This window comes from Canis lupus, chromosome 16 (assembly GCF_048164855.1).
Source record: "Canis lupus baileyi chromosome 16, mCanLup2.hap1, whole genome shotgun sequence".
Taxonomy (NCBI): Eukaryota; Metazoa; Chordata; class Mammalia; order Carnivora; family Canidae; genus Canis; species Canis lupus.
This window is the reverse complement of record NC_132853.1, coordinates 12,743,140-12,762,658: the sequence shown is the minus strand read 5'-3', so window position 1 is coordinate 12,762,658 and position 19,519 is coordinate 12,743,140. Positions and strand designations below refer to the sequence as shown.

At 60.2% G+C, this 19,519-nt stretch overlaps 1 protein-coding gene across 19 annotated transcripts in view; it reads left to right on the top strand.

Moving 5' to 3' along the window:
* The window catches only part of EXD3 (exonuclease 3'-5' domain containing 3), an 81,978-nt gene that overhangs the window by 24,536 nt on the left and 37,923 nt on the right, over positions 1-19,519 (top strand). For 18 of the 19 annotated variants that reach the window (XM_072778938.1, XM_072778922.1, XM_072778920.1 and 15 more), the window contains 5 exons: positions 4,822-4,886; positions 9,984-10,157; positions 10,426-10,593; positions 16,093-16,146; positions 17,131-17,270. In XM_072778938.1, the coding sequence (XP_072635039.1) occupies positions 4,822-4,886; positions 9,984-10,157; positions 10,426-10,593; positions 16,093-16,146; positions 17,131-17,270 (601 nt within the window). The remainder of the gene's footprint in view (positions 1-4,821; positions 4,887-9,983; positions 10,158-10,425; positions 10,594-16,092; positions 16,147-17,130; positions 17,271-19,519) is intronic. The other variant, XM_072778926.1, reaches the window with a different exon arrangement.

The following is a 19,519-nucleotide window of genomic DNA, read 5'->3' as shown; positions in this document are numbered from 1 at the left end:
CTGCCCGAAGCAGCACTGGTGGCAAGTGGGATCACAGAGCAGTGCAGGGGCCTGTGTGGGCCAGAGGAGGCCACAGCCAGGACGCGGTCTCCACACAGACTATGTGGGGACGGGAGGCCTGGTGCCCTCCCTAGTTCAGCCACACCAGCCATGGTTCCAGAGACTTCACCGCCCCAGCTCTACCTGTGAGAAACGCCCACGGTACTTACTGTATGTCTTCCACCCATGTCATGACAGGACACAGCAGGCAGCTGTGGCAGCCAGCAGCATGGCTGCGTTTTCTGGGGTGCATCTGTCCATAAAGTGAGGTGCTGAGGCAGCTCAGGTGCTGTGTGTGAAGTGGGGTCTGTCTGTCCTGCCCGCCCATCCCTATGTGTCTTGTCCTCCTGTCACCACCTTGGGAGCATCACGGGGCAGCCAACAGCTCTCCGTGTCTGGTGGGCACCAAAGAAGCAGGACAGGAAGGGATGGAGCAGGGGGTGGGCTGCCCCCAGCCCCTCACAACTGGATCCCCCAAGCTCCCAGCCACTCACGACTGGAGCCTCCAGCCCCCTGGCCCCTCATGGCTGGAGTGGGTGCAGGGACAGCCAGTGAGACACACACAGCCTGGGCGGGGGGTGCAGGTGTGATGCCCGAGGCTGGGTCACTGTACAATGTCCTCTGTACGCACAGCCCCCACCCCGCCCCAATAAGGAGTCATGAGAGGGGTCAAGGGCCATCTGTCTCAGGCCCTGCACCTGCTGTCTGGCCGTCTGCCAGCAGGCCCAAGGCATCAGGGCAGTGTTGGCTGTGAACTTGGTCCTGCCCAGCCCTGGGCCCGGATGGGAAGGTGGGGGCCACAACAGGCCGTGGGCATGACCCATGTCCATCCTGTGGACAAGAGCCCCTCATACCAGGCTCCTACCTGGACTCCTGCCTGAATCTGTGGGTCAGGGCAGCAGGGACCCAGGCCCTCCCGGTCCTGCGCGGGACCCTGCAGAGTGACTCTTAGCGTATCTGTTCCTTCAGACAAATGCCTCCCAATGCCCTCCCTGTCTGTGTCTTCAGGGGGCGTCAGTTCGGGAGCCTCCCCTCAGCTTAGAGGACCACCCTGCCCACAACCCGCACCCACCCACATCACCCTGCCCACTCACACCTGCCTCAGGTCCCCTCCAGCTGCACCTAGGGCTCCCAGGTGTCTCCCTGAGGCCCCTCGAGCTGTTGACTGGGGTTGGGTGTACACTGTCCTAAGCTCACTGGGAAGCACCCAGCAAAGCCAGTGTGGTCACTGCCCCGGAGGGACGGACAGTGGCCTCTTGGCCAGTGTGGGGGACCAGTCCTGGCTGTGGGGGAAGCAGCTGCGTGCAGGGCTGTCCCCTTAAACGCTGGAGGCAGAATGGGGCGCTGTCCTCTCTGAACCTATCCATGATGTGCCAGTCTCCTGCAGGGTCCTCTCCACAGGTGGGAGTCTTTTCGTGAGAGTGTTTTTTGGGAGACCTCTCCACCCAAAGGCATCAAGATACTGTCCCAAAGGCTCAGTTTATGTGTTTCCCACACTCAGCTGTGGGGCTGAGTGCGTGTTTTCCATGGGTGTGAGGCGGGGGATGCTTCAGCATGCTCAGCAGGGACACAGGGTGCCGGTGCCACAGGGCTGTCCAAGGCGTGCCCAGCTCAGGCTGGGGGCGATGACGTGGGTCCAGATCCATCCTCTCCAGGCTGGTGCCATGCTGGGTGGGGGTCTTGCTTCACTGTGACTTCGGGCAGATTGTTAGGTGCATGGACACACACACACCACCTGACCACCTGTGGGACAGGTGACAACCCCTTTTCTTGTGTGGGGAGGGCCTTCCTGCATTATTGGGTCTCTTAATCTTTTTATCAGTGTTTATTTTTTTAAAAGATTTTATTTATTTATTCATGAGAAACACACACACAGAGAGAGAGAGAGAGGCAGAGACACAGGCAGAGGGAGAAGCAGGCTCCATGCAGGGAGCCTGATGTCGGACTAAATCCCAGGACTCCAGGATCACGCCCTGAACGGAAGGCAGACACTCAACCACTGAGCCACCCGGGGATCCCCTTTATATCAGTGTTTTATGGTTTTGTGGGTTTTTTTGCATGAATTTCTTTTATTAGATTTATCCAACAAAATTTGAATTTGGGGAGCATCTGGGGGCTCAGTTGGCTGAGTGTCTGTGTTTGGCTCGGGTCATGGTCCCGAGGTCATGGGATCAAGTCCCATGTCAGGGCCCCCTGCTTAGTGGGGAGTCTGCTTTTCCTTTTCCCTCCCCCTCTGCCACTCCCCCTGCTTGTGCACACGCTCTTTCTTTCTCTCGGTCTCTCGGATGAATCAATAAAATCTTTTAAAAAAAGATATTAGTTTTTTTGTGCTATTCTGTTTTTAATGTTTATTTGTTGGTTGCTGGCCCTGTGTGGGGTGGTGTCCACTCTAGAACAAGCCTGATGTGTAATCCTCACGCCTTCTCTCTATTCATTGATCTTTAGTGAAAGTGTAGGGGAGGTGTAGAGGGGGAGAATCTCAAGCAGGCTCTGCACTGAGCATGGAACCCAACCTGGGGCTGGATGTCACAACCTGAGACCATGATCTGAGTTGAAATCAAAGAGGGCAGCCCCGGTGGTGCAGCGGTTTGGCGCCACCTGCAGCCCGGGGTGTGGTCCTGGAGACCCTGGATCGAGTGCTACGTCGGGCTCCCTGCACGGAGCCTGCTTCTCCCTCTGCCTGTGTCTCTGCCTCTCTCTCTGTGTGTGTCTATGAATAAATAAATAAACTCTTAAAAATTAAAAAAAAAAAAAGAAATCAAGAGTCAGACACTCAACTGACTGAGCCCCCTGGGCACCCCTAATACCTCCTCTTTTGATTCTTCACAACTTTGCAAAAAATTATGTTTTGAGTGGCAATGTTTTTATTTTCTTGTTTTGATTTCTAAAGACTTATTTTTTTCTAGAGCAGTTTTAGGTTTTATAGCAGAATCTGGGAGGTACAGCGATTTCTCACATCCAACACACATGGCCTCTTGCATGGCACATCCTCACGAAGCCCTGCTGGCATGCGGGCACCCAGAGCCCCCCCTTGGATGTCGGGGCTGTGTCGGGGTGCCCTCTGGACTGGGGCAGGGTGGGCATGTGTCCACTGGGGCAGCCCCACTCAGACAGCTCACAGCCTCCATAGCGGTGCCTCTTCCAAGACGTCTCGGGGCCAGGGCCTTGCCGCCTGTGCCTGTGCTGACAGCTTCCTCCTCTCCGTGCCTTCTCCTGGCCTGACCACTCGTCTCTCCTTAGCGCCAAGTCATGTATCATGTACAGGCAGACCGGAGTGAGGAAGGCTCCAGATGTCAGCCTTGCCTGTTCCTTCCCACTGCCTGTGCCCCAGCCCTGGGAATGCTTTCAGCTAAGCACGTTTCCTACAAACATCTTCCTTTCTGGCCAATGAGGTCGCCTCTATTCCTAATTTGCAGACTTTTTCTTAAACCACCAACAGAAATTACTTGCGTGAAGTGCTTGTTCTGCATCTCCCGCAAGGCACATGTGGTTTCCCTTTGTTCCATCCATGAATGCCGCTGAGGCCCCGGCTGCCCTGGGATGCATCCAGTGTGTCGCTCACTTGCCCCTGCTGCACATGGAGTCTCACCCTGGCGGTCCATGTCTTTCCCAGCTAGGTCCAGCTGTCCCCACCTATCTGGCTACATCTGGTCTCCTGCCTGAGCCCCGTGGGCCCCAATGCTTGGTGGATAGGCAGGTGAAGCCCCTGGGCCCCTAAGCCCCCAGATGTGACCCAGGGCACCTGTTGGGGACCTCCCCTCCCCCAGCTCGTGGGCCCATCCAGGCCCTACTCTGCTGTCTACTGTGTGAGGGTCACGGCTGGGGTCCTGAGGGAGACCTGAGTGCCAGGGCTTGTCCACATCCCCGGAGCTGCACACACAGCAGGCTCTGTCTACTCCCGGCTCACCTGGCAGCCCCACCGGGCCTGCTCTGTAACATCCCGGGGGCAGCAGGACCTACTGGACGAGGAGGGGTTCCTGCAGTCCTGGGGCCTGTGTGGTGGGCCAGGGAAGCTGGAACAGGCCAAGCAGGGTGGCCCTGCCCTGAGGGGCTGGGGCAGGGGGCTGGAGGGGGTGGGGCAGGCCCTCCTGAGACAGCCAGGGGGCGCTGGTGGCTGTGGGTGATTGAGGCTGCTCTCCTTCCCAAGGTGGACAGGGCAGTAGCCGCCTCCCCGGCCAGCCCCGCCCTCCCTGGCATTGACCTTGCACCCACTGTAAGGGCACAGCCCCTTGTCCTTGTCCAGCAGAAGGGGTGTCCCAGCGGGGTCCCCACCCCAGCCCTCAGTCCCACGGTGGGCTGGGGACGTGGGCAAGTGAGAGACAGCCTGGGGTGTGGCTGGGGAGGCTCCAGGGTGTAGCCAGCCTGTGTGGGGGCAGCAAGGGCTGGAGGCCAGACTAGGTGGGCGGTGGATGGGAGGCCATGAGTGACATGGAGAGTGGGGGTGCTGTGGCCCACCAGGCATGCCCTGACGGTCAGTGCTGCGACCTTGGCCCTGCTGTCTGATGCCCCTTTCCTGGCCATGCAGTGTGGCCACTCCAAGGCCCACGGCCCAGCACCCCTGAAACATGAGGCTTGGCTTCCCCCATACTGTGGGCAGCAGCACTTCGCAGCAAGCACTGTGGGACAGGCAGGCCCCAGGTCCCAGGGAAGGGGCAGCAGGCAGCTCTGGCCAGAGAGGCACAAGAGTCCACAGGCAGTGGGTGTCATGTATGCAGAGCCCCCGGGCATTGGTCAAGGTGGGGGATGGGGGGTCCTGCATAGACCTTGTCTTGTCCCCCACAGGCCAGGACCCGTTTCCGTTCCTGCAGGCCCTGCAGAAACTGTGGTCCACGCGGGAGCTGCAGCAGGTGAGTGAGCGCACGGAGCGCGGGCACCTCTGCTGGCCTCAGTGGGCCACCCTCTCTGAAAATTCCGGTAGACATGTGGGGGTGGGAGCCCTGGGCCAACACCCACTGGACACTTGGGCCGAGAGCAGGAGGGAAGGGCCTGCAACTGCCACTCAGCATCTGCATGGCACAGGGGCCCCGGGATCTCACAGGCCTTCTCATGGCTCCCGTCCAGCGACTACTGATCTGGCCATCCCACTGGGGATGCATGTGGCCCTGGCAGGGGGCTGCATGCTCTCCCACAGCCACTCGGTGGTCCCGCCGCGGCCTGTGCCTGGAGGGCGGCTTTGGCCCTGGGGATAGCAGAAGTACCCCTGACCCTGGATGCCCTGCCCTGCCCTCGGCTCCCTGAAGCAGAAGAACAAAGTTGCCCTGGCTCCAGGGTGGGTACGTAGCAGTCACCACTGTGAGGGCCAGAGGGCTGAGGCCCGTGTCTCCTGTCCTGCCTCCCACTCCTGGTTGAGGGTGGGCAGTTCATCCAGGGTAGGAAGGGCTGCAGGCTGGTGGAGGAGTGGTGCCCCGAGCTGGGGACGTTGAGGACGCTCCTGCCAGGCCCACGGCTTGCTTCGCAGCAAAGGGGGAGAGGGGGACCAGCACCTGGCCTGTGGGTCAGCCACACTTGTGTGTGTCAGGGGACAGGCCTGGGCTCTGTGGTGGTGGTCAGCACCCTGGACTGATGCATCCAGGCTCTGAGCCACCCCGTCCAGCCATCGGCTAGAGAAATACAGTCTTTGCAGAAACCAAAAGCTCTTTAAATTCTATATCCCGTGGCCTTGGGTTAATGCTGAGGCAACGTGACTGTGTTATTTGGGGAACTGGCCTCACAGGTAGCCCCACTCAAGCCGCCCTGCACGCCCTGCGAGGCCCGGGTTGCGCCTCGCCTGGTGAGTGCCTGGGGCATCTGTCTGTCTGTCCTGCGTCAAAGGGAACTAACTCAGGGCTGCGTTGAACACCTCCCTTCTATTCATTCCTGGGGCAGCTGGATGATGGTAGGAGTCCTCGTCCCCAGAGAGTCTGGAGGAGCCCACAGACTGTCCTGCATGGGTGCTCGAGGTCCGGGGCTGTGGCACCGTCTATGGGGCACTTCCTGCTTCTTCCTTTCCCAGGGAATATCACCGCAGTGGTGTGGCTGCCAGCCTGAGGTGCTTCCCACCTCTCCAGAACCCAAATGGGGCCAGCCCATCTTCTATGGCTGCCTCTCCTCTCTGACAGGTGCCACCACTGCTGCCATGGGCCTCATGTGCAGTCTCCTCTTCCCCAGGTACTTACGGCCCTGACGGGCTACATTCCCTCCAGCTCAGGGCTCCCTCTTCATTAAGGCATCTCTAATGCCGGCCGTTCCTCACTTCCAAGCCCACACAGGAAGGAGCACATACTCTCATTTTCAGTGCCAGAGAGGCCTGTGTGTGGCAGGTCTTGCCCGTGAGCGTGCCGGGCAGTCATGGTCCCCACCTGGCGGCTCCCGGGGAGCCTAGAGAAACACGTGCTATCTTCACTGGATTCACCCACCAGAACTGGTCCGGGGCCCAGTGAGTGAGCTCATCTCTGGAGATGCCCCAGTGGCCCAGAGGCAGACGGCGGAGGGCCACCAGGGACCACGGGGCGGAGGGACCAGTGTGACAGTAGTGGCGTCCTGAGGGCTGGCCGAGCTTGGAGAAGTTCCAGGGTCCTGGGAGAACAGGGCAGGAAAGCTGGAAGCTGGATCCTAAGAGGAAGGAAATGGGATGGTGGGGGGCTGTGGTTCCTCCTTAAAGATGCAGCAGGAGTGGCAGGTTTGGATGCTGGTGTGAGCGGCCAGGATGCAGGCTGCAGGTGGAGTCCGTGGCTGGTGTAGAGTGGGGCCTGGGCCCGAGGACAGATGTCCACAGAGCCCCCCTGGGTGGTGACGGGAGGAGAGACAATTGGCACAGGAAGGGGAGTGTGGAAAGGCCTGTGCCCCCTACAGCGGGGCCCAGGACACCAGACCCCTGGGAGCTTGTTTGAAACGTCAAGTCCCAGCCAACCTGTGGCCCTCCTAAGGCAGAACCAGGGTGTTGGAGTAGGTCTTGTGGGGGCTCTGGCTCCGCTCAAGCCCGAGGAACCTGTGGGGTCAAGATGGGGCAGGCAGCACCTTCACCTCTGCAGTGCAAGCTGGCGAGGGGCAGCCAGAAGGCAGGAGGGAGGGACAGGGCAGTGGCCACAGTCCCAGAGCCAGGGTTCCAGGGGTTGTAAGCATAGACATGGGGCCACCAGGCATAGGCCAGAGCAACACAGAGGGGCCGCGGACTGGACTTCCACCTTCCAGAATGAGGGATGGCCGGTGGGCTCGGGACCTCGCATGTGAGGTACACCTGGCGGCTGCAGGGGTCTGGGGGCTGCAGGTGGGGCCCAGCCATCCCTTGGGGCCCCTGTGTTCCTCCCTTAATTTTCACTTCTCCACAGTTTCAGGCACATTTATTGTCTTCTTTCATTCCCAAACCCGCATCCCCCTGCCCTGTCCCTGGAGCTCTCCCTGCCTGCTGCCCAGCAGCCCTAGTGACTGTCCCCTGTGCTCTGTGGGTCCTCCTGAGCTCATCTTAGCAAAGCTCTCTCCCACTGGAAGTGTGCCGGCCGGGCAGTGACAGCGTGACAGGGGTTCCTGCCCGCCAGCCTCCCCTGGGGCAGCGTCGCCAGGACCATGTGTGTGACGTGTCAGCCCGTGTGCCCCGTGCACCCCGTGGAGGGAGCTGCCTATGGCCCCACCTCCATGTGGCCACCCTGGGACCTTGGGCCTCCTTCCTCGCAGACCCCTCGCCTCTGCTGGGTGTTTGTACAGGGAGACTTGCCAAGTCTCCTGTTCACCCTAATGCTGCAGGAGAAAGTGTGTTTCACTTTCAGTAAGCTGCCAGATGGCTCAAGCACGGTGGTTTCAAAATTACACTGGAACTAAGTAGACATTTGCCCTGAATGTCTGGGAAGCATCGTCTGCATGGTGGATGCAGGGGCCGTGGCCCATGTTTCGGAGCTGCCCCTGCAGCCCTGCCTGCAGCCCAGAGCTCTGTGGGTGGGCCCCGTGGCCTGGGGGCACTGGTGCTGTCTGAGCACAGCAGAGGCATTTGTGTCGGAAGAGGCGCGCACAAGCAGGATGCAGGTGACTTGGAGCTCCAGACCCAAGAATGGCTCTCCTGAGGAGAGTTCCAGCCCAGCCTGGCTCCCGGATGCTCTCCGGGCGGAGACATGGGAAGGGCCGTGTGGCCAACAGCCTCCCTGGTGACTTCCCTCCATGGTCGCTTAGTCACTAGCAGTGGGGGAGCCTGTGACCCCGGCTGGGTCAGCAGAACCCTGGGGAGGTCACTGGGGCTGCTGAAGGCTTCCTCTCTCCAGGGAAGATGCCACAGTGAGCAAGGACATGCCCTCAGTAGTGACAGCCATAAGCAAGGCCCGCAGATGCCCTGTAGGGTCTTGGCTCCTTCTGGGATGCACCTACCTTCGCCCTGGGGATGATGAGCATCATTACCACGGGGCCCCAGGAACAGTGAGCGTCACCTCCATGGTATCACTCCAAGCCCCAGACCCCCTTTGCTCTGGGCACCTCGACTGTGTCTGGTGTGTCAGGACAAGTCCCGTGCACTCTGCATTCACGGAGGGTGACCATCCAGCGTCCTGGGCCCCTGGAAGCAGATAGCCATCAGGCCGCGTGCTGGTCCCCTTAAGCTGTCCTCTGGAGCCTTCTCGTGGGTGGGGACATGGCCAGCATCTTGCCACCGTACAGCAATAGGCAGTGACCATCTCAGAAGGGCCTGCCCATTTGCTCCCCTTCTGCTGACCACCACAGAAGCTCCCACCATGAAGGGCAGCTGGACAACCCAACAGAAGGAGCTGGCCCACAGCTGACCATGGAGGGGTTCTGGGGGGTTCCAGGGGCCATCCCACTGGGAAGGGGTCTGTGTGACCTCCTAGGGCCCCTTGGGCATCCTTCATCTACACCTGGCTGCCCATCACCCTGTCGTAGGAAGGATGGTGGCTTTTCTGGAAAAGCCTTCAATTTTTGTGGCCCCTGGTCAGTGAGCATTGGGCCCAGAGCTGGAGGGCCTCCTGGGGCAGGATTCTTCCTTCCAGCCTCCTGCCCTGGATCGTGGCAGGCTGTACACCCTCCACCTGGCTGGTGGACACTCTCCAGGGAAGAAAGGAGATGGGTGTTGACCTGAGCTCACCTTCCAAGTGGAAGAGCTGGCTGGCCAGTAACTGGGAGCCACAGGTCCCACCCACACAGCCACCCCACTCTGCTCTGTGAGCCTCTCAGAGTCACTTTTCGGGGCGCCGAGGGGGTACTGGACCTGTATGTGTTGGGACCAAAGTCCAGAGAGTGCCTTTCTCTATCTGTCCTTCCAGGAGCAAGAAGGCAGTGGTCAGCCTTGGGGGTCTTTTTTCACATGTTCCTGGAAGGCATGGGCAGCTGGTGGAGATGGGGGACAGTGGCCCCTAGGGTGGCCTCGGGTGTCAGGGTACCTGCCCTGAGTAATGGACACCTAGAGAAGCCTGCGGCTGCAAGCAGGCCCTGGACTTGCAGGGTGCCCCAGGGATCTCATGGCTGATAGGCCAGGGCGCAGCCAGCCGGCCATGCACCGGGGTGGCCCTGGGATGACACCCACTCGCCCAAGTGGAATGTGTTTCTTCTGTCAGTGTTCACGTGTTTCCAAATCTTCTGCAAGACGTGGAAAAGCACACCAAAGGCATTTTTTGGTATGGGTTTTTTCCTTCTCTTATCTGTTTCCTGTCGCTTGCCAACACGTCACTGAGTCTGAAGGCAGGTGCGGGTCCTGGACATCACACAGGTAGTGGGAGTGAGGCAGAATGACTGGAGCCCCTCAGACAGTGCTCACCCTCAGTCTGCGTGGGGACCCAGCCCCTGTCTTCACGGGACCATTAGTGGGACCCAGGGCCACAGCAGTCAGACCAGGCCAGAGACCCGAGAGGGGAGGATGACCTGACTCACCCCAGGTCCCTCTGAGCCAATCACACCCTGGACCACGCAGGTCAGGGAGGCTGTGCCAGGAGGCCTGGAGCCTGACAGAGCAGCTAGTGTCTGTGTCTCCACAGCTCCGGGAGGAGGCCTGGCGGGGCTTTGATGCCCTGGACGATCCGCGGACGGGACTCCTAGCCATGCTGGAGAGCAGCCGGGGCTGGCAGCAGAAGGGCCCCTCCCTGGAGTCCTGGCTTACCTGTCAGCTGCAGCACTGGCTGCAGGCACAGCCACTCCCAGGGCCAGCCCAGGTGAGCCCTGCCCACAGCCCCACAAGCCACAGCCATCTGGCCTCTGTAGCCAGCTGAGTTCGTTCACCCTTGGTGGGTGTGGTGCCTTAAGACTGCCTGGGCTTCCGGGTCTGTGGGCTTGACCCTCCATCTCCCCACCTGGGCCCCTCCCCTCTCGGCCCTGCCTGCCTAGAGTGTGCACCGTAGGCACAAGGTGGCCAGTGCAGGATTCCTCATAAGGCCTGCCCCAGCACTGTGACCCCAGTTGAGGCTGCTGTCTGCCCCCCAGTGCAGCTTGAAGCTGAAGCAGCTGCAGGCCCGTGCACTCAGGGTCCTTGCTGAGAGCCCCCCTGTGCTGGTGGAACCACTGGTGAGCATCTTCCAGCTGCAGGATGCAGACCAGAGCCCCCTGCTGACTCATGTCCACCAGCTCCACCGGGAGGGCAAGTTCAAAGAAGTGAGTGTGACCCCCATGTGGGTCGTGGGTCGTGGGTCAGGGCTCGGGGGAAGGGCTCAGGGGCATGCCTTCTGATCCTGGGGCCACCGGCCAGGTCTGCATGTGTCAGGCAGCAGGCACAAACCGGGCCGAGGAGGCTCACAGGGTCCACCCTGGAAGTGTCCTCTCTGTCCCTCCACTATGGGGGCTGCATGAGGGGGCTTCAGGTCTGATGCAGAGGCTTCAGGGACCAGCCACCCCCAGAACCCAGCTCAGGCCTGTGCCCGACATTGGGGTCCTAGGAGACACTCATACTCACCAAGCTGAATAGGCCTGGGAGCAGCCCCTCATACTGGCACGTATGAGGTGGCACGGCACCTGGGGTCCTCTGTCTTGAGGTGCCCACTGGGTCCTCAAACATGCTCAGCGGTCCAAGGATCCTCTGGCTCTGCCCGGAAGCCCTATGGCAGAGCCACTTACCTGAGATGCTGCTGTCCAGTCTCATTTGTCAACTCCCAGAAACAGTTGTGGGAGTTAAGAGGATCAGCAGGGTGGGAGTCCCTGTACCCACACTTGCCACCCCTTGGGCCTAGGTCAGACTGCGGGATCTCCCACACCCTCCCGGCCCAGAGCTTCCCAGGCCAGGGGAGCTTTGACCCAGGAGCACCTGCATGACCCTGTGGGGTTGGAGGCCTTCTCCCTCCACTCGGCTTCTTGCTGACCTGGCCTGGGGGCGAGCAGTCCGGTTCTCTCTGGGCCCAGCTGCTGGCTGAAGACAGTACCCTCCCATTGTGTCCTTGCTGGGGGGACCCTGCAGTCACACCCACACCAGGCCTGGGGACTGGCCACTTTGCTTCTGTCCCAACAGCAAGAACAGTGCCCTGAGATCCCTGAATGCTATGCCTGCCACCTCCCTGGACCCATCCAGTGGCCCTGCCCTCACTTGGGGTGGCCTATCTCCTACTATTCGATGGTTCAGTTGGACCAGTCTGACCAGTGGTGGTGCCCCCTGAGGGTCCATTGGCTCCCTGCCGTGCAGGCTGGGCCAGACCCCTATCCTACCTTACCAGTGATCCCCAGGACTAGCCCCTCCGCCTAATGCTCATGTGTCTTTGCAGGAGCTCAGTGTGGGGCACAGGTTACTGGTCATGACAGCAGAGAGTCCTCTAGTGCATGCAATGCTTTTGAACGTAGGGCCTGGTGGGGACAGGTCATTTGGCTCCCTTGTCCTGGGGAGGCCTGGGTCTGAAAGAGCAAGTGTGGAAGCATGGGTAATTACCAGTCTCTGGGTAAGAGCTCGTGGGGCCCTGAGGGTCTCGGTGGGTTCGTTGAGTCTCCTCTGTGAGCAGTACCAGCTCTCACTTAAGTCCAGAATTTTCTGAGAGAAGATGGAGGCTGACCAGGAGCCCTGGGAGTGGCTCGGGTGTACATGAGGCAGAAGGGAAGAGGAGTCTGCAGTGAGTAGGGAGGGGACTCCATGCGGGGCGTCTCTGAGCTGTTGCTGTAGGCACAGGGGTCCCCGCGGCATCTCTGTGCCCTGAGGGGGAGGATCACCGCAGGGAGGCAAGCGCTGGAGAAGTTCTGGGGCGCCCAGCTCAGGGGTGCATTCCCACCGAGTCAGAGCTCCTATGTTCTGGGGTATCCAGAGGCTCACCTCCACCCATGGCCTCATCGGGCCCAAAATCAAACCTAATTTGTGGACAGTGCTGCTTCTGGACATACTTCCTGCGCCTGTGCTGGCTCAGGGCTTGGCAGGCACCAGGGCAGGACCCCAGGCCCACCCCATGGGGGGTGGGATGGGGGCTTCTTCCCTGGGAGGCCAGTCCCAGCCAGGGGGCTATTTGCAAGGTAGGCCTCACCTGGACTGCCAGACCCCAATCCTTGGAAATGAGGGCCGTGTGTTGGTGGCTGTCCTGCCCCAGCCTGGGCTCTTGTCTCGAGACTGGTGAAGGGCGCTGAGAAACCAAGATGACCACGCCGGGGACAATGTGGCTGGGGCTCTGCTCCTGTGGCGCAAGGCCATTCTCCGCAGGCTGAATGGGCGGCTGGGCTTGCAAGAATGCGGGAGGCAGAAGGCAGGCTAGTGTTTCGGCGTCTTATGTTACACCCGAGCCTTTCAAAGAGTGTCTAGGGCCGGCTGAATGCACCTCCCTCACGCTCCAAGGCAGGAATCCCAACACAAAGGGGGCTCTTGTCCCGCACAGGCCCCTTCTGCGAAGAAAAGCCATTGTCCCCAAGCGGGGCCGCCCGGCAGGCGGTGCATGCTCCAGTGGCCACCGCCGCGCCCGGCGAAAGGGGCCGCATTCAGGCCTGTCCGCTCGGATTAGCAGGGACTCACGACTTAATGTGCGCCGATATTTCATGTCGAGGGCGGCGGCTGGCTCCAGGCGGGATGAATGCCTGCTTTTGTCTACTGAGTTATTTTATTTACATTTTTTAAACAGCTTATCAAGGTAAAAAGATAGCTTTGCTTGGGGGGGAGGAAAGAAAGGCCCTTGGCTCCAGGCCCAAGCCAAGCTGTGGAGGTGGGAGGTAGGCCCATCCCAGGTCTGAGGCTACTGAGTCTGGGCTCGGCTGCCTGGGCACCTGCCCAGCCCTCCTGCCCAACGGAGTGGGCAGCCTGGGGGTCCATGTACACTCTTCCCACGGTGGCAACCCTGGCCCCTCCGGGTTTTCTTATTTTCCCCAAAGGCAGCAGCTCTGGCACCTGTCAGGCCAGAGGTGTCTACAGCCCTGCTCTGACCCAGATGCTGGGCAGTGCAGTGTCTCTTCTCAGTGGCCGCCATGCAGAGGCCAGGAAGGCCTGGGAGGTGCCAAGGAGGCCCAGTCCTCCGAAATTGCCTTTTGTGGGATCTGAGCCCCTCCCACCTTCCCTGGATCAGCAGGTGATCTTCCTACACCTGCTGGGTCTCTTGTGTGACAGCGCAGTGGGCAGTGGGCAGCTTGGTCTGCTGTCCCCTCAGCAGGAGCTCAGACAGAAAAGTGATCAGAGATGGATTGTAAGCCAGGCCTGATGACAATGAGAGAACTACCCGGAGCGCCCCCAAGTCCCAAAGATAGAAGCCAGGCAAAGCAAGGGGCTTCCTGGAGGAGGGGGTTCTGCGTCAGCCATCTCCCCAGGTCACTGTCCACTCCCTAAGGAACCGGGGCACCCATCCCGTCCTCCAGGTGCAGAGCCCTTCCCACCTCATCCCAGGGCTGCATCCAGCTCTGGGTGTACCAGCCGCACACTGCGGCATCCACACAGTATGAAGGAGGGGGTACCCTGAGTGCTGGGAGAGCTCCGGATGAAAAGCCACTGCTCTGGAAGAAGCGGGGAGAGGACACAGGCCACGGGCCCTGCTGAGCGCTCTGACTCCTTACAACAATGATTACGTGGGCAGGTGGGGTGTGCACAAGTGAGGTCTGAGCTGTCCACCTGCGGTGGGTACTGGTGGGTGCTGGTGGGCACCACTGCTGACTAGGGCCCTGACGACAGGGCAACAGATGAGGGGCTGGGGTGGGCACAGCAGGGCCCTCCTGACCTCGCTGGCGCCTTGGGGGAATCCCTGCTGGCAGAGGGCAGAGATCCTCAGGACGTGGTGAGTGGTTGCCGGCTGCCCTCTGTGGTGAAGCCGTTCCTGCTGCTGTGATCGCCCTGGGCCCACCCTGGCCCCCTCCACCCCGACCACCATTCCGGACTACCCTACACCCCAAGCCTGAGGCCTCACTCCAGGATTCAGAGGGGTTGTTGGATGGCTGGGGGGTCAAAGATCCCCCCACCCCACTGAGGGCTGGGACCTAGAGCACAGATGGACTCTTGTCCTTAGGGGACCCAAGGCGGAGGACCCCAGCAGAGGGAGTGAGGGGGCGGGCAGCCCAGCACCCCAGGTCACCTCTGCCACCTCCTACCCCTTGTGGCTTCCCCTGCTTCACCTCTCCCAGGGTCACTGGCCCACAGCCTGGTCTGAGGGTGGGAGCGTTCCAAGCCCCCAGCTCTGCCTCCCACCCCCCTCCTGACCGAGCCCAGCTGCAGGTGTTGACCCTGGAGGAGCCAAGAAGCTGAAGGGGGCAGGACAGGTGCAGGTTTCTGATCTTGGTGTGCGGGGCCAGCAGGGTGCGGTGCTAGCCTTCCTGAGGGCGCTGGGTGCTCCCTTAGTGCCTCACGGGTTCTCCCATCCAGAACCGATAATACCCCCCAGGCCCCCACTCCCCCGCACCTGGACCCCACCCACAGCCCTGGCCCCTCCCACAGCCCTGGGCCCCTCCTCCAGACCTGGCCCTTCCCACAGCCCTGGCCCCTCCCCTCCCCTGCACCACCACCACCCCCGCACCTGGACCCCTCCCACAGCCCTGGCCCCTCCCCTACACCCCCCACGCCACCACTGCACCTGGACCCCTCCCACAGCCCTGGTCCCTCCCCTCCCCCCAACCCCCCACCCCGTTCAGGGCCCCGCGGGGCTGGCGGCGGGCGAGCCCTGGACAGCAGCCAGGCTGCGGAGGCGCCGGGTCAGCGCCTCAAGGGAAAGGCCCCTGGCCCTGCGCCCCCACCCCGCGCGATCCGAGGCCGGAGCCGGAGCGGGCCTTTCCCAGGCCGCTATTTTGGTCCTTTGTGTGAGCTGCGTGGGGCGGGGCGCCCGGCTGCTCCGCCGGTTATTTTTGCTCATAATAGGAGCGCGATGTATGGAAATTATTAATAGTAGCCCGGTCCGCGGTACGTGCGGACGCTCAGGGCCCCGGGCGCGCTCTGCGCCGGGTCGGAGGAGGGGTCCCTGTGGCCGTGAGTGGGGCCCCGGGGTCAGGGCCTTCTGCGGGGCCCACTTCCCTAGTCCTGGGACCTCTGCCCTCCCCTTCTCACCAGGAAGCTTGGGGTACAGAGCCTCCCTGTCTTTGGTCCCCAGGGGCAGCTTCCTGTGTCCCCCCAGCACCCACAGACCACAGCACATCCTGCTCCAGCCTCCCCTCCCCCGGGCCAGCCCACCTTCCCGACAGGCAGTATTCGGCTGGTCTTTCTGGGCTGTCCACTGGGTGTGCCCTGTGGAAAGTGCTCAGGGGCCCCCAGGGTGCCCAGAGGCAGGGCTCACCAGCCCTGGCCCCTGGCTGTGAGCACCATGACTGGCCATGCTGCATTTGCAGGGGGAGGGCAGCTCTGGGAGGTAGTGGGCAGAGTACAGTGGGCCAGCGTCTGGGAGGGAGGGGTGTGACAGAGCTCCTGCCTCTTGTCTGCCGGTCCCTCTTGGTCCTCTGTCCACTCATCAGCAACCCCTGGCCAGAGCCACCTGGGCCCAGCACCTGCCCCATGCCCCATCTAGGCCACCCCCTAGCCTGGCAGGGCCCACCTGGCTGGGTTGTTCCCACCTGCTCCATGTCAGGTGGAGTCTCGTTCACGTGAGGTGGGGGACTTGTCTGCCAAGAGGCTTCTGGATTCCAGGCCCTTGGATCTGAACAAACCCTGTCCTGTGCCCACAGTGGCTGGGAGGCATGGAAGGGTGGGAGCCCCCAACCAGGCCCATTGTCACCTGCTCCGTTTGTGGTTGTCAGGCTGCTCTGCTGGGCATGAAGCTGAAGCTACAGCCAGGACTTGATGTTGAAAAGGTGAGCATCTTTCTCATGCAAAGTGTGGAGATTCCCACTTGGATAGACCCTAGGTCTCCAGAAACATGGTTTTGTTGGGGGACATTCTCCTACCTGTGAGCCCTGGCCTTTGCTCCTCATGGAGGGGTCGGGGGTCTCAGGGTGCTGAGGGCCAAGGTCACTTGTGGGGGCAAGAGGGTGGTCACTGGCCTTAGGGGTAACATGCACAGAAGGCTGTGGCCATAGGGACTCTCAGGAGTGGGACTTCCCCTGAGGTCCCATCCTGGCAGATGGGTCCCTGTTCAGTCTGGGTTCCAGGCAGCCTGACCTATGTGGTCACATGGAGCGGGAAGGAGGTGAGGAGGGGTCTACTGTTGGGACCCCTGGGAGGGGGCTTTGATGAGGCCCGGCCCTTACAGTAGAAATGGCCAGAGTGTCCCAAGGCCGTGCTACCACCAGAGGCTTCCTCGGAGCTTCCTGGAGGCTTGGGCAGCTCAGGGCCCTTGTGGGCATGTGCCAGGTACCATGCGCAGGTTTGTCTGTGCCAGCAAGGAGGCATTTCTGGGCCATCGGGGATACTGCTCATGGTTAGTGTCCTTCCTGCCTCCCACCACAGCTCAATGAAGACAAGGGGACAGCTGATCTTCCCCAGGATCCCCCTGGCCTCTTGGGGCCTCCAGTCCTTTGTAGTGCAGATAGAATGAGCACAGAGCCCAGGACCAGGCCAGAGAGCCATGGGGCCTGCGTGTGTCTGTGCCCATGTGCACTCGGCACAGCGTGGGCTGGGATGAGGGCACCATGCCCTGGGAGCCACTTGGGAGTCACGGATGTCTGAGCCTCTGCACCCCCAGGGAGGCAGGTCACCTGAATAGGTCTCTGGTCCTCACAGTTCTGATGCTCTGGCCACTCCCTCCTCTGGGTAGGAGGTGAGTCTGGGGTCCTGGCTGGAGGGTGGAGGCACCAGGCACCTGCAAGGCTGTGACCCCAGGATGTGCTCCGTCATAGATGAGCATCCCGCTGCTTCTCCAGGACAAGGTGAACCTTGTGGAGCGTTACGTAGCTGGCTTCCCGGACCTGCAGAGGAGGCTGCTGGCCCTCCTGGACTCCTGGTGCCAGCCTGACTTTGACATCAGAGTTGTTGCCAGGTGAGCGCATGGAGGCCCAGGGGTGGCATCAGGCACACAGGAAAGCCCTGTGCATGCCCCGTGCGCGCACACATACACACACATCGGCAAGCTCAGCCAGAGAGGGGCCTGCTTCTGGAGCCCAGAGGCCACACAGGGCTGGAACCAGATGAGAGACCGGTAACCCTCTTAGATGAACAAAAATAATTCTCCATGTTGCATGAACCATTTCTTACCCAGTTTTGGGAGTCACGGTGCCTGTCCATTACTCCTTCCTTCATCCCATCACCTTGTGACCCTCACTTGTGCACGCCTGGAGCCCTTGTGGGTTCCTTTCAACTACGTCCATATATGACACAAGGATGTCACCTGCGTGTGGGGCACAGGGATGGCCATGTGTCTGGGGTGGCCACAGTGTGAAGTAGCGCTTGGAGGTCTGTGGAGGTGCCCTGAGCCACCCAGCCCTGGGACCATCCCTCTTGAGATTCAGCCTGGCTTTGGGCCCACGCCCCCGGAGCTATGGACAAGTCACTTTCCCTTTCTGGGTTTATTTCCTCATTCCTAAAATAGGACTGATTTTGCCTGCATTCAAGGGCTGTGACTTAACGTGCTGTGAAGCAGACAGAGCACGTGTGGCACCACGCCAGGACGTCTAGTGTGGGGTCATTGCTGTTACTCCATATGTGGAAAGGGACAAGAGTGGCACCTGGCTGGCTCCATTGGCGTGGCATGAGGGTGTTGATCTCCGGGTCTTGGGTTTGAACCCCACATTGGGTGTGGAGATTGCTCAAAGATATTTTTTTAAATGAGAAGACAAGGTTGGAGCAGAAGAAAATATCTGAAAAAGACACAATGGCTTCCTTCATAATAGCTAAAATGGAAACGTTAGCAGGGATGTGGAGCCCCTGCTGGTGGGGTCTGCTGTGGCTTGGCCACTCAAGTATGCTCTTTGGCACCTTTGGCCACAGCTAGACCTGTGCTAGGACCGCCTCAGCAAATCCCTGCTGGAGAAGCCCACGACACACAGGTGCATGGTCTGTGAAGAGACCTGTGTATGCTCATGGGCCCAAAGCCCCGGGCAGATCCACATGTCTGTCAATAGCAGAGCAGACAAGGAACCTGTCTGCAGCCACAGCTGGGCCTCGCATGGTGGGCCGCACACAGTGGGATGTGCACAGTACACACGAAGCATAGAGGAACTCCACACACTCAGTGTTGTACGAGATGGTCCAGACCTGAGGGTCCAGACTCCATGATCCCTTTTGTGGGAAGTTCAGCACCTAGTGCACAGTCTCTGCAGGAACCAGCCAGAGCAAGGCCGAGGGGCAAGGCAGGGGCTGAGCATCCCAGGTGAGCTGTGGGTAGTGGGTCCTCAGGCACACCTATGATCCCCGCTCCTTGCTGTGTGTCAGTTATACCTCAACACACTAGGCTTTAAAAAGTTTACCTGTTTCTGGCAGGTAAACATGAGTACATGTTATTGCCCCTTTGCTTTAAAACGAAGAAAACACTAAGATACTGAGAGGTGCAGGGACAGCAGGTGGTCAGGCAGTAGCACTTGGCAGGCTGAGAAGCTGAGCCCATGGCCGCGAGGAGCACATGAGGTCTCACACCTCCATGCTGGGAGGGAGGGCTGGGGGACCCAGACTCCATGCTGGTCAGACAGAGCTGGGGACCCCAGGCTGTTGTGTCTGGGCACAGCTGAGAACAGGGGTGAGGCTCTGTGCAGTGTCAAGTAAGCTTTCAGAACCCAGAACAGAACTCTTGTCAATAAAAAATACGACCAAGGGATGCCTGGATGGCTCAGTGGTTGAGCGTCTGCCTTCCACTCAGGTCATGATCCCGGGATCCTAGAATTGAGTCCTGCATCAGGCTCCCTATAGGAAGCCTGCTTCTCCCTCTGCCTGTGTCTCTGCCTCTCTGTTTCTCATGAATAAATAAAGTCTTTAAAAAGATAAAAAAAAAAAATACAACCACAAAGCAAAAATGTCAGTCAAGATTTGGAGGACAAATTTGAAGATGTCTTCCCAAAAGTACAAAACTGATGAACAGAATGAAAATCAGAGAGAAAAAAGAAAAAGAAAATCAGAAATGATTAAAAGAAAAATTAGAGATACTGTCAAGGCCTAACATCTAAATAATGGGAACCCCAGGAAAAAAAATAAGGAGGGGCTCACCCCCCAGGTGCCCAGGACAGAGGACAGGGAGCCAGGCCTAGCAGGTGGTGCTGGGCAGCCGGAGTGGGTGAGACCTACACTGCAGACCCTGGG